Source organism: Haliotis asinina, chromosome 3 (genome assembly GCF_037392515.1).
Source record: "Haliotis asinina isolate JCU_RB_2024 chromosome 3, JCU_Hal_asi_v2, whole genome shotgun sequence".
Classification (NCBI taxonomy): domain Eukaryota; kingdom Metazoa; phylum Mollusca; class Gastropoda; order Lepetellida; family Haliotidae; genus Haliotis; species Haliotis asinina.
The window spans coordinates 79,292,035-79,306,988 of NC_090282.1; the positions used below are offsets into that span (position 1 = coordinate 79,292,035).

The window sequence follows — 14,954 nt, forward strand, 5'->3', positions numbered from 1 at the left end:
TGGTAAGCATTATGCAAATGAAGGTGACTGTTCCTTCTTGGATTTATTGTGAGAAGCCTTCTACAACAATTTGATCATGTTCTTCCAGTTTCACTAAAATGTGTTCTTTCAGAATTTATCATGTGGTAAATACAAAGGTAATGATATTTTAATGGCCAAGTTATTTCCAAAAGCTGAAGGACTGCCACTAACTACCCATTTTTTGTAATAAGGATTTATCAACACTGTCGGTCCATCTTATTTAGACTAAAAACATTTCAGCAACTCCTGAATTCTTTGGGAGAGAATTTATTATTTTTGACAGTTTGACTGTGTAAGTCTTCTTTTTGAGGCATGTGTTTAAACATTTCCCTGCAGTCCCAGATTTCGTAGTTCCTTCAAGTCCGAAACATATCTAAATCTAATCATTCCCTTTCTACTGGAAAAGAGTTTCTAGACCTGCTGATATTGGTGGCCTGTACATTAGGTTTGATCACAATCACTCCCAGCAATTATACTATGTGTAACACACTTTCTTTGTTTGTCTACACTCCAAGAGATTTGTATGAAGTGGGAGGCACTTGATGTGTGGTATGGTTTATGAAACACCTACACCAGGTACCCTGCTGTGTACGTGTATACCTAGTTTTCAGCTTCAGGCCAAAGTGTCAAATTTGTCAGTAAGTACAGCTACTTTCATTTGATACAGAAATCGGTCACAAAAGTTTGTGTGACTTTGACTCATTTTAACCGTTGAATCTTAAAGTTTCATTCACAAGTTTGTATTTAAACTCCAAGTTAAATTCCAGCATGTTATATTATCATAAAGTGAGAATGTGAAAATCAATAACCCATGAAACATTTTCAAAAACAATTATGCATTTAACTTTCAGTATTTCGTGTGTATTTCACCTTATCGACATATGAATGTTGATTACTTGAAATGAAAGTTTATACACGTTTTGTACTGATTTCACTCCCTAATCAGATATGGCCAGGCAACAATGCATTATATTAATAATTTGTTACATACATAAGGCAATTTTGAAGCAAATGCACGTTACTGTCTGCATCTTAAGCTGCTGTCCCAAAGCATTAAAATCTTTTGTTTTTTTTAAAGTTGTCCTTTTGCAAGTTCATTTACTGAATTGGAGTCCAAGATATAGTCTTGGACTATGAAATGACCCTCATGCTAATATGGTAAAAAGAATTCATGTTTTTTGTCTATGTCAAATCATTATGTATTATGTAATGCAAATGAAATCAGCAGAACGTTGTTATACACTACAATATAAAAATATGAAAATATTGTTTAATCTGAACATGAAGAGACACCACAGTGGTTTAGAATTTTGAATAAATCATGTAGTAATAAGTCATTACATGTCTTAGTTATGGAAGTATTAAAGAACCTCCTATGCAATGTGAACTGGCACTTGTTTAATTTAGGTTTAATATTAAATCATCATATCTCCTCCTATAACATGACGTGTTGCTCACCTCTCTGACTCCAGGTCAACCACAGAAAGGAGTTAATGGATCATTATCAAGAAGAAGATATAATCCTTGGTGCTAAGATAACACATGTACACATGTATATCAGGATTATCCTCACTGAAAGTTAACTCCGATTTCTGGGTACACGTGTTGTCTAGACGATGTCACCTGGGATATACATTGCCGTATCAACCACCCAGATAACAGATAAACCACTCGGTGTGTCTTTATTAGCCTTGTGTAATATCAACTTCAGCACAGCCAAATGAGCTCTCTCCACTGACAACATATTTTATGGTTGTTTGCTTAATTGTATTTACTTTTTCTTGGTAGGTTTATAATGCTGGTCTGGGTATTGTGGTTCCCCAGTAGGCACTTTATTGCCTTGAAAGTAGAGTGTCAATGGTTAAATAATGTCTTCACAATTTTCAGTAAGTGCCTTTTGTGTGATTTATTGTTGCTTGTTCAACCTCTGGTCCTCACTTAAATGGGACTTCATTGATGGGAACAGTAAATATTTGTTTAGTGTGCCTTGGTTGTGAAGTGCTAATTGATATCAGGGTGTTGAGAGGCTGTTGATAATAGCTACCTGGCGATGCCTACTGCGTATCTGGAGTTAACATTGAAAGGCGTTCCCAATCCAACATCTTTCCCCTGTTCTGGTATTCAGTTTAGCATTTATATCTTAAGCTAATTTAATCAAACTTTTAAATAGGAAGAAAAATGAGGTAAGTGTAAACATGGTTATTGACTACCTACTGAATTCACTTTTTTCTCCGGGGCCATGTGAATAGATAACCATCTTTGAACATCTCTTTTGATATCGGTTGTTTTGGTAAAACACATTATTTTCAGCAAATGTGGACAACAAAGTTAAGAAATGCAGTAAAGGATTTTATGTTCATTGAGGGGTGAAGGTCATTAGTGACTCTGATGTAAACTAGCAATGCACAAGCAAGGCACACCAGACAAACATTTACTGATGGAATCCCGACTGGAACTCATTCCTCACAAAGTACTAGAACTGGTACTTTACTGAAAAAGTGTGCTCACAAGTATAATATACATTTCACTCATATATGTTGTGGTGTGCATTTTAGCAATCAACAGTTGGTCAATATGAATATTGGTGTTAGGATGTTGAGACCGGACTTTGATGTATGTGACTTACAGTTATAGATAATTGGTGTTTATTGGACATTTCAAAGTGTGTGTGGATCATGGATGTCCCAGACACGTGATTCATGTAAGGTGGTGTGCGTCACTATGTAGAGTTGGCATCCCTGGGGTATTTCTATGTTATAGTTTGTCAGTGAAGTGTGTAGACTCCTCCGGGGGTAACTCCCATGCCAGGGGTAGATGTACCAGTCAGTGCTTTGCTCCTTCAAGCTGACACATCAAGACAGAAGGAAATACTGTTGTGGTAGTATTAGCCTTAGCTAACTCAATGTCTTTAAGCAAATTTAATTTGGACATGCTGTTTTAACTGTCGATAATGTTGATATCCAGTGGTGACATATTTGTATTTTTAAATGTTAATTTGGTGTGAATTTACTATATGAATATTCATTTTATATAAAAAAATTGTTAATATAAAAGTCTTTTTTTTTATTGATGCATCAATATTTTTTTTAAATTCCTGGGTTTTTTAAGGAATTAATTAATGTGTCAAGTCAAACACACTGACGTGAAAATTGCATTGTTTCGTATCATTAGTAAAATGTCTTTATAAAACAAACACATATTAAATAATAAAAGTGAACATTTTACTTTTAAGAGAACTTTTATGACTTGCTATTTTTATTATATATTTAGATTCGGGACACATTTACTACAAAATGATGCCAAATTTAGCAATTTCTTGACATTTTGGTATTTTTGTATCCAACCTCCTTAAGTCCCTTGTTGATCTCTGGTCCTGTCAGGTGCATCCATGGTGATCTGAAACCCCCTGATCAAAGGGAAACAACTCCTCATAAGTATAATGAAAGATCCACATGACACAAATTGTTCTCCAACATATCTCTTTATCTGTAGGGAGAACTGATAGCAGTTACGCATTATATTACACATTTTAAGGTATTACTTTGTGTACAGTAACGACAAATCTATCCCAGAAGTTTCTAGTACCAACAAATGTACATGCAAAAAACGAACAATTTGCAGTCTGTGCCAATAGATTTTATTTGTCAGCTCAAATGTGTTCCTTAGAATTGTAGTTTTAATTGTTACATTTTAGTTGAGCATCATTAGTTGATGTCACTAGGTATGGTAGAAACTATTCTTAAATAGGTTTCATCAAATAAGTTTAACTACTGCTTCTCTTTGTGATAAAATATAGCAATGACTTCGTTTTACCTCTGTTGGTTAGCATTAAAGGGAGGCAACTCTGATTATGGAAATGGTGACTAGAAGCAGACTGTCATATCCTTGTCGTAGTCGAAAGATGAGAAGGGATTCTGTCAACTGCTCGTATTTCATGCTACATTTGATGGACTCTGTGTACATGTGTCGGATATCAATACGAAACATTTGGACAACGATTTATGAAACATCTATAAAGTATTATAACTTGTTTAAGGTGTAATGTTTTTACAAGTAAATGAAGATTTCTCTTATGTTGGCATGCAACACATGGCTCCCTACTGAGTTTATATAACAGTAAGTAAGTATGGTTTTACACTGCTATGAACAATATTCCAGCAATATCACAGTGGGGGTCAACCAGAAATGGGCTTCACACATTATGCCCATGTGGGGAATTGAACCCGCGTCTTCAGCACTTCGAACACGTTTACCACAAGGCTAACCCAATCCCCAAACCCAGCACTGCTTACAGGTCAAAACAGTAGGGAAAATGATGCGGTTCCAATTCTCTGACACAGACTATGCCCCTATCCTATTAAACATAATGGAGATCAAACATTTTTATCACTTTCTGTTATCAATTCTGGTTGTGATTTTAGTCAGATATATGTTTTTTCACTGAACATATAATTCATTCCCACCCCACAGTCCTTCTTGATAAAAAAATATAGCCCATTACTTGTATCCTACATACCAGCATCACTAGTTACCTGCATACAATATCACTTGTAACCAACATGCCAGCATCACCAGTAACCAACATACAAGTGTCACCAGTTAACAACATACATCACCAGTAACCACCATAAAAGCATCACTGGTAATCAACATGCCAGCATCACCAGTAATAAAATGCCACATCACTTAATAAGTAACCAACATACCACATCACCAGTAACCTACATACTGGTCAACATACCACATCACTGGTAAGCAACATGTCATCATCACCAGTAATCACCACATCACATCACCAGTAATCAGCATGCCAGCATCCCTAGTAATCAACACACCAGCATCACCAGTAATCAACATAGATACAACCATTACTAGTAACCAAAGATGAACCATTTATATCTGCTGCCTTCGTAACATACAGGATATTTTATGTTTAATTTTAATTCAAAACACATACGATTGTTAGAAATATATTTAAAGCAGATTTGAGGTACACTTACTTATATGTCACATGCATCAGACAGGAAAATAGTTATTTTTTGTGACTAGAACCAAACCTATAAATGTATGGTATACTTCAAACTGTACTTGTATTCATAGCACTAACTCATAATATAACAAGTCTTTTCTTGTTGAATTTTAAACTCAGGATATTATGTAAATTAATGAACAGGTGCACAATCATGACTATCAAGTGAGTTTATGTTCTTATAGTCTGTGTGCTGTAAAAATGTACCGATGAATTTCACTTTAAACAAAGAAGTAAACCAAATGAAGTGAAATTAAGAGTACAAATCCGCAGAATTTTACTCAACTTAGGATAATATTTAAAGTTGTTAAACAAATGATCATATATTCAAAGCATTTGGTTGGTTTGTATTACAAGGGGGTAAGTGCAGTAGTTGGAAGAGTGAAACAAATGATCATATATTCAAAGCATTTGGTTGATTTGTATTACAAGGGGGTAAGTGCAGTAGTTGGAAGAGTGAAACAAATGATCATATATTCAAAGCATTTGGTTGATTTGTATTACAAGGGGGTAAGTGCAGTAGTTGGAAGAGTGAAACAAATGATCATATATTCAAAGCATTTGGTTGGTTTGTATTATAAGGGGGTAAGTGCAGTAGTTGGAAGAGTGAAACAAATGCACATGCGATAGTGCTGAGCGTTAACTTAGACCAACCCTACATGTTGTTGGTGTTTCATCTGTATACCCCCTTGTAATACAAACAAATAAATCAATTTACATTATCAACTGATTGACAGTATCATTATCATCTTGAAAATCTACAGCTTTGTGCAGGGTCACACTAGGAATGTGTATAAACTGTAAGCTGGATGATCTCACTTATGACAAATGGGTTGTGTTTTCATGTGCTCCAGTTACGAAAATAAATAAAACATGCATTGATGACAAGATAAAGTGATGTGATTTTATGATGTGTTATAAACAGATTAATCTACCAGGCTTTTCTCTTGCACAAAGTGATCTTAGCGCTACAATGAGTGTAACTCCCATTCTCCAACATAGGCTTAGGATAGTTGTAGCACTAAGACTGCTTTGCTAAAGTGGGTCCTGACATGTATTGTTTGTCATTGTAACATACCACATATCAGTATATATTTACCTCACCTTTGCTCATAATGCATAGTTTGTAAATAAAATGGAAACATACACACACCCTTGTTAATCTCCAGGGTATATGTTACAATAAGTCTAGACTATACCCTGGATCCATCAGCGGCTTGGACCGATGATTTTACGACATCCCTTTGATGGCTTCACATTCTCACAGTAGCCAATCAGCTAAGCAGCTGTTACAACTGATTTTTCCTGTGTCAACAAAGATAGCAGTTGCAGCAGTGAAGGTTTGTTCACAGGGCGACTGAGATTTTGGGGGAAATCATACAGACAAATATGTCTGAAACTTTAAAAACATATATTCAAGAACTCCTTCAACCTCCTTCAAAGTACATTTATTTCATCTGAAGTTCAGTTTTTTGGATAATTTACGAAGCGAAAGTCACTTGTGGTTGGTACGCTCAACTTCCCAGTGTAGACACCTGATTGGATTAAAAAACCTACCAAGGCAGGTAATAAAATCATCGGTCCCAGCCACAGATGCATCCAGGGTATAGATGAGACCGGGGGAGATTACCGAGGATGACAGACACAATGAAATAATCTCTCTGTACAAGACTGTGAAATTTTTAGAATCATCCCTGAAAGCCTACATGTCATTGTCATTTATAGCATTGTGAAAGTAGCTGGTAGCTTCTGCTTGGAATGGGCTTCCTTTTTGTTGAGGGTGTTGAAGGTTCGAACTTTATTGTGTCAAAGTTCGTACTTTTCACTTTTACACTGTTGCCCTGGTTATTGTGGACACGTCGTGACCGAGCTGCAGATTTAGGCGGGGATGACCGTGTGTGTCGTGGTCGTCGAGGTGCTACAGGACTGATGTCACGAGAACTGTCCTCATCTTTGTCGCTGTCGTCAATGATTGTAACATAATGGTCAGGAGTGCGGTCCGACTTCGGTCGCGTTTTTTTCTGGCTAGCCTCATGTTTCTTCTTTACAAATGCTTTCTGCGGGCGAACAAACATTGCGTTGTGTTTATCATAGAGTCTGTCAACATCTGACTCAAGTTGAGCAATGTGCTTCACCAGATAATCTTTCTCTAGTTGGAGACGTTGGTAGCGCCTTTTCTCCTCTGAGAGCTTGTAGTTGAGATCTCTCTCATTGATAGTGGACCTGGAAGATCATAAAAAGAATATGTATACACCAAGTTCCTTGTGATGGAACTAGATCTTCTTGAAACTTATGTACTTTTCCACTTTATTGCTTCAGGAGACATGACATTTGATTTCATTTTCTACATACAAGGTTGATGCTATGGTATGTATGCATACGGTTGGTTGTGTGGGGGGGTAGGTAGGCGTAGGTGTGCATAGATGTGCATCTATGTGAGCTTCATATATGTGAACATAGGCACGCACAAATCAAGGCTTTGACAGGCTGTATTGTCAGTTCTCACTGAAATACCATGCTGCAGTTTAACATTTGTGCCTCTTTAGACCATATACAAGCTTCAAGTCAACCTGTCCTTGATTTTTCTGCTTAATACCTAGCACCAAAATAGGAATAAAATTAGCCATGATGCAGCCATGGAACTGGCTCACCCATTTTACATGCGGGAACCCAAAGCTGTATCTTTACCTTGAAGAGAATTGTTTTGAGAATGAAGGGACCAAGTGAGTCAAAATCAAATCAAATTCTAAAGAGTCCTCTGTGTGAAACTAGATGCATTTGTGTGCATAAACAGGTTACAGTATGGCCTTAGATTCCTATGCGACTCATCAGAGGCAACCTAATGTAATAAGCAGTCAGACATGTAGATTGCATGCCATCATGTCTATTGTTGCTCATCATTGCAAACATGCTTGTTTTATCCAGCTGCAATATGTTTTCAGGCTTTTGTCTTGTTGTGTGGCAATCAACTACAAACAAGTGTATAAATACTAACTTTTCCACAAGCTGAGGAAGAGTCATACTCATACGGTCCACTTCTTCAAACTTATCCAGACACTGCATCATCACCCGGTCTAGACAGTTCATCCTGTCTAGAATCTCCTTCACCTGCTCCTTGATCATTCGGAAACTCACATCCACCTCAAAGTCAAAGTCAGTGCCAAACATATGTATGGCCATGTCCTCATACAACTCCTGGATGTCCATAGCATTCGTGTCTGTTTGGACTTCTTTGGAAGACTGGAACACAGGAGTTGGGATCCGTACAGCCTCATCGGACATCAACCGCTTGTTTTGTTGACGAGTGCGTTCCTTCTGGATTTCTTCAGCTAGCCACTTTTCTGTCTCCTTCTGCTCTGTCTCTGTCAGGTGGAAGAGGTTACGCTTAATGAAGATAGCCACATTCCTCTTGATGTCATCATCTGGCTGTTTCCGACTGGTGGCTCCATACCCAGTGATTGGCTCTGTTGCAGAAAGGCAAATTGTTTGAGAAGATGTGTTTTGAAGTGCAAGGTTTGGACAAATTGTATTGTGTAGTTACAGAATGATAAACCTGGCTCCATGTTGATTTAATTTAAAGATGATTATGTTAATGCTCTCATCTTAATATTAGATAATTGTTTGCTTGAAAATGAACCTTTTTCTTTCCCTTTTCTAGAATTCTTAAAAAGGATCAAAGCCATCTCTTTGGCTGGATTGAGTTGAAATTGTGCAGTGGACAAGGAACACACAAAACAGAAGCCACCACCAAAATAAGCAACAGTGCATGCTAAGCCAAGTGGAACAAAAAGTGTTCTAAAACTATTTTGTGCTTGGATCACAAACTGGGGAAAAAATATTAAAGAATTTTCATTGAAGCGTAATTGTTTGCAGTCCTTTAATGTTTTGTGTGACGTGTTGGAGCAGGATACACTCACCTTTTTTCAGCATTTGGTACAATCACAATGTTAACAGTGATTCATAAACTCATATTCATGATATACAAGTTGATGAGACTGTAATTAAACACTGCTTTTAGCAGGGATTTTTTACTGATATTTAAAGGATTTTGTTGCTTACATTAAACAATGAGTTGAATGTAAAGTACTCTTATAAAAATTAGAAATATGAATGTGAAATATGAAAATAACTTACTCTTGTCTGCAAACTTTATTTACAGGAAAGTTACTGTATGAAATCAGTATGCAGTGGGTCAAAATGTTTCAGTTGTTGTAAAGTAACACATTTATTATGTTACCTGTATCCTTGATAAGCTATGTGAAAAGAGGGTGTAAAATTAGTTTGGAATTTGGGTGAAATTTTGTAGGTTATAATTTTTTACCAAAAGTAAGTCAGGCCCCCCTAAGTAATTGAAGGAATTACAGCAAATTTGAAGGAATTGCATCTCAAATGGAAACAAACGCAGCCCACTCGCGAAACAATTGCAGCGATATCGGTAGTTTAGCGGTAATAATGGAAACACATCGGCCCTATCGGAAGCAATGTCGGTAATACTGGAAACACGCTCGGCCATCTTCGGAGATTTTTCGGTCGCGAGCGGAAACTCACGCAGCAAAACATGGCGTCGTTGGAAGAAACACCCGTCTCGGTGAGTTGTGTTTTTAGTTCCCACTATTACATTTTTATACCTATCCATCTTTGACAACCCGTGTTGAATGCGTTTAGGTATGAGGTGTTGTCGGGGCAATAGCTTATGTTTTGCTGCGTGAGTTTCCGCTCGCGACCGAAAAATCTCCGAAGATGGCCGAGCGTGTTTCCAGTATTACCGACATTGCTTCCGATAGGGCCGATGTGTTTCCATTATTACCGCTAAACTACCGATATCGCTGCAATTGTTTCGCGAGTGGGCTGCGTTTGTATCCATTTGAGATGCAATTCCTTCAAATTTGCTGTAATTCCTTCAATTACTTAGGGGGGCCTGGTGTATCATTGATTGACATCTGAGTATTTATGGAAACAAATTAGTTCATCTCTCCATCGTTCTCCATCATTCAACTGATGTCAGTATGAAACATCTCCCAAATGCGTGAGTGACTGAATGGATTATGATTTGAACTTATTGTGAATGAGATGAGAATGGTTTAAAATATTTACAAAAACCTACAAGGAAAAAGGAAGGATTGGGGTGCAGCGTTAGTAACCTTTTTGAGAGGACACTCCAAATATTGCACCTGAAGCTGTAATGGATGATGCAATCTTGAGTTTAGCTTCTCTGTTCTTCTCCTCAATGTAGCTGGTCTTCATCTTTTCGGCCAGCCAGGGGTTGGTTATTGACAGGATCTCCAGTAGTGTGGTGAAGGCCTTATAGCCTCTCTTGGGTAGTAGCTCTAGCAGGCGATGGGCCTTGCTTACATAACTCAGCTCATTCTGGAACACCAGATATTCATGATATGCCTGGAACCTTTCTCACATAACTCAACTCATTCTGAACAACAGGAATATGTGACATGCCTGGAGCCATTCTCATGTCACTGAGCTCATTCTGAAACACCAGAAATACATGACATGCCTGGAGCCTTTCTCACAGAACTCAATTCATTAAAATACCAGGAAGGTGTGACATACCTGGAGCCTCGCTCACAATCCCAACTCATTCTGTAACACCAGAAATACATGACATGTCTGGAGCCTTGCTCACAATTCAAACTCATTTTGAACACCAGGAACGTGTGACATGCCTGGAGCCTTGCTCTCATAACTCAACTCATTCTGAACACCAGGAAGATGTGTCATGCCTGGAGCCTTGCTCACAATCCCAACTCATTCATGAAGAGCTAGAATACATGATGTGCCATTGCATTTGACATGTTGAATGTATGGTTCTGACCACTGATTTGTAGTGTTGGGAATTGGTTGTAAAATCATATTTGATGATAGTGTCAAGCAGTTGACGCTTGCTTTCCAAATGACATGTTCAGTGAAACTAGATCACACCAGCTGATCCATAAAAATTACTTTGGCTCCATATTTTCCAAAACAAAGTCTGGATACAAACTTTCTCATGTTTATCTCCAAGAATTTGGTTGAAAGTAGTGAAAAAACTTCTCTTGATGACATTACCCTTATAGGTCAAGACTGGTGCAAAAATTATTGCTTTTGATCATTCTGGACTTGTTGATAATTTGGATCTCCCAATAAGTCTTCCGAGTTTGATGGACCATCTGTATTGTTCTGATGAGAAGGTGATCATACTGACCTGAATGACAGCAGTCATCTCCTTGTCCAGGACATTACTCTCGCAGAATGCACAAAGGAAACTCTCTGTGACAACTATTTCATTAGCAAGACGGTGTCGGTACTGGCCGAGAACCCTTTTCTCAGCTTCTTCCATTTTTGTTTGACCTTGTGTCACTCTGTCAAAGAATTAGTATTTTTTTTCAGACTTTATGAAACATCTGTATGAACAAAACTGGAAGTTCTGATGCTTGAAGTTGAAAATCAGTATATTGATTTGTTTTGATTGTAGCTGTGGAAATATGTTATGATATCTTCTGTAATGACTAAGACATTTCGTTATTAGGAAATCTATATCTGTATCACTGTATTGTTCTGATCCTCTTTCTAAGAGATTCCTTTCAATACTGAGTCACACTGATTAATTTTTCTTAGAACTTATTTGGAATACTTTAAGTTTAATAGTTTAAGGAACTACTTGGTCGAACACAAGTTGAAGCTGAATTTCCTGCTTAATGTTTTCAGTGGGACAAAAGGCTTTTAGTTCATTCCATGATATATTTCTTGCGTATTCACTGGAGCATTACAAAAACTATTTTAGAGAAATTAAATATTAAAAAGCATGAACATTCAGCTTGTATCAACAAAACATTACTTCAGTGTTCTGTGAATTGTGAGGTTTTTAAATTGTCCCATGTTCTTGTTTTCAATAACACTTGTTATTAGCTTTAACAGAAATCAACAGAAGAAAAACAAAATTATATTCTTTTGCCCAAACATTCCAACATTAAATTACCCACCTGTTACAGTCCCTTAGTCCTTCGTCCTTTACATGGAAACACCTTGACTGAGGCCGTCGTCAGCATGGGATCAGGGCTCCATCGCTTCACTGACTGCCTTGTTTGAGTCAAAGTCTTTGCCAAGCCAATTGACAGCATGCAATATAGATACCTGGATCATACCTCATATCTCGCCATGCTTACTGCATTACCCATGATACACACGGAATGCCTGGGAATCATGGCTACAACGCTGGGCTGTCATAAGGATATGAAATTAAATCCCTTACTGTCATTACAATGCAGGGGCTGAGGTTATTTGTAGATGTGTGTGAATGTTTTGTCATTATCAATCACTGTAATCAGCTTGGACTGAGACGTCAGGTGGCTAGGATTCAATACTGACAACAGTAGATCACTACTGGAAAACTTAATACACAGGGTACATGATAGAACAGTAGAGAATGGGCCATTTAAAAATTATTGGAAAATGATAAAGGTAAATTAACTAAATTTATGAATAAATTTACATTTTTATTGATATGTCCAAAAACTGATAAAAAATCTTTGATTTTAGTTGTGAAACTGTTAACTGATTTGATTTAGTAGTCATGTCAGTTCAGATAATGTTTTCTTCAGTCATACAAAATGTACGAGTCATATGTCAGCATCACTGATAATGTATAGCTAGTGGGAAAGAATGATTCCACTGCCATGTATTAATGACCCTATAAAACACACAGAAGCCATTACCTTGGTGTCATGGCTCATGAAAAGCCAAGGTTAAACATTTATTACATGCCATTATTAACACTAAGTAGTCAGTTGAAGGTTATATCCAGACTTCACTTATGATTTATCAGCGTCTACATATTTTCTGTGTTGATTACAGATATTCTCACATAGGTGGTTTACAGTAAATATCAAAGTGTACTAGCAGTCGCTTAGTTCAGTTATTATACTCTTCAAGTTACGGGAGGTGGGACAGAGGTCACAGGGTCATAAACACCAGGCCAGTAATTGTCAGTTGTCATGTTGCAGGCAAGGGCTTGACAATCAAAAGACTTTACAGTCTCTTTGAGGTGTTATCAGTGATCAATTTGTAATGCTCAACTGTTTCAAGATTGATCTTTGCCTGCCTGTTGTAAGTCTGTAGCTTCAATGTGAGACCAACAAGCAGATGTATGATCACAGTTTTGTGGGGATCCTGTAGGTTTTGCCAGCTTTTTAATTGTGAATGTCGCATGACATTGTAACTGTTGCCATTACATATTTGTTGTCTTTTGATTGGAGCTGGTGAATAGCAGACAGACAAGGAGAAACCCTGTGACTGTAGGACTGTTGAAGATTAGTTTACATGTTACGTGTGTCTTCAGTTCATTGCATGTGTTGAAGTGTTGTGATATCTTCACTTAATCTGTGAACTAAAATCTGTCAATATATTTCAAGCTCAGTTCCCTGACAGAAGGAAAGAAGAAAGATTGACACTGATATGACTAGAAAATAGAGGTAATAAACATGATGAATAAACAGTGGACTACTCACTGAGAACAGGAAGAGAAAACTAATCTGTTATGTTTGTATTAAATAGGTTTATTCAATATTTTGACTCAAAAGAAGTCAGTAAACACCCAGTTTTGTTCACATGGTTTACTTATTCTGTCGTTTGAAGAAACCATATAGTTTTTAATAAACTTAAATTATTCATAATAGGTTAGAACACTCAGTATTCAGATGTTTTGACTAATCTATTGTTTTACAGTTTTGCTGCGTATACTTTAAAGAATTTTTGAGTTTTTAAATGAACTGAAAATAGTTCTTGAGTCACACTGTTTGCAGGAGAGGACAGATAAAGTCACAGGCAAGTAAAAGATCTCAATCAAAGCCCACCACATATCAATAACCACGGGTAAAAAGACCCCACCATAGATCAAACAAACCCACCATTGATCAGTCAAACCTACCTCAGATTGACCAGACCCACCACAGATTAACCAATGCAACTAAGGATCAACCAAACCTACCACAGATCAGTCAAACCCACTACAGATCAACCAAGCCCATCACACATCAACCAAAACCACTACAGTTTAACCAAACCCAACACAGATCAACCAGATCCACCCAGATCAAACAAACCCACCCCAGTTAAACAAAACCAACTACAGACCAACCAAACCCACCACAGATCATCCAAACGCTCAACAGATCAACAAAAACCAAGAACAGATAAACTGAGTTCACCCAGAAAATCAAACCTACCACAGATCAGCAAAACCCTCCAAGGATCAACCAAAGCAACTGAAGATCAACCAGATCAACCAAACCCACCATAAATCAACCAAACCTAGAACAGTTCAACCAAACCTCCTACAGATCAAACAACTGCACCACAGAGCAACCAGTCCTACCACAGATTACTCAAACATTGCACAGATCAGCCAAACCCATACCAATTTAACCAATCCCACCAGAGATCAATCGCATCGTCGACAGATAAAAATAAAACTAATTAAAAAGTAAAACAACCTCAGATCAGCTGAACACACCTAGGCCAACCAAACCCACCCCAGATCAACCAAACCCACCACATATCAACCAGACCAACTACAGATCAACAAGATGAAACAAACCCACCACAGATCAACCAATCCCACCACAGATCAACAAAACCAACAACAGATCAATACAACCAATCACAAATCAACCAAACCCACCACAGATCAACCAGACCAACTACAGATCAACAAGATGAAACAAACCCACCACAGATCAACCAATCCCACCATAGATCAACAAAACCTACAACAGATCAACATAACCAACCACAGATCAACCAAACCCACCACAGACTGGCCATTCCCACCACAGATCACACAACCCTAGAACAGATGAACCAGCCCAACTAATGGCCTAACAAGTATCAACCAAACCCACCACAGATGAACAAA

General features: G+C 37.6%; 2 protein-coding genes across 3 annotated transcripts in view; one reads left to right on the forward strand and one right to left on the reverse strand.

The window, feature by feature from the left end:
- Nucleotides 1-14,954, forward strand: part of LOC137277122 (coiled-coil domain-containing protein 73-like) — a 143,522-nt gene that overhangs the window by 36,550 nt on the left and 92,018 nt on the right. The window lies entirely within an intron of this gene.
- On the reverse strand, nt 5,206-11,397 carry LOC137277116 (uncharacterized). Of its 2 annotated transcripts, none has more exons than XM_067808783.1 (4): nt 11,247-11,397; nt 10,222-10,417; nt 8,046-8,514; nt 5,206-7,273 (listed from the first exon to the last, which is right to left on the reverse strand). In XM_067808783.1, exons 1-4 carry the CDS (start codon nt 11,379-11,381, stop codon nt 6,766-6,768), a joined length of 1,308 nt encoding a protein of 435 aa, XP_067664884.1. In that variant the 5' UTR covers nt 11,382-11,397; the 3' UTR covers nt 5,206-6,765. The 2 variants fall into 2 exon arrangements, with proteins under 2 accessions (XP_067664884.1, XP_067664882.1); XM_067808781.1 differs by having other exon boundaries at nt 10,192-10,417; nt 11,247-11,381.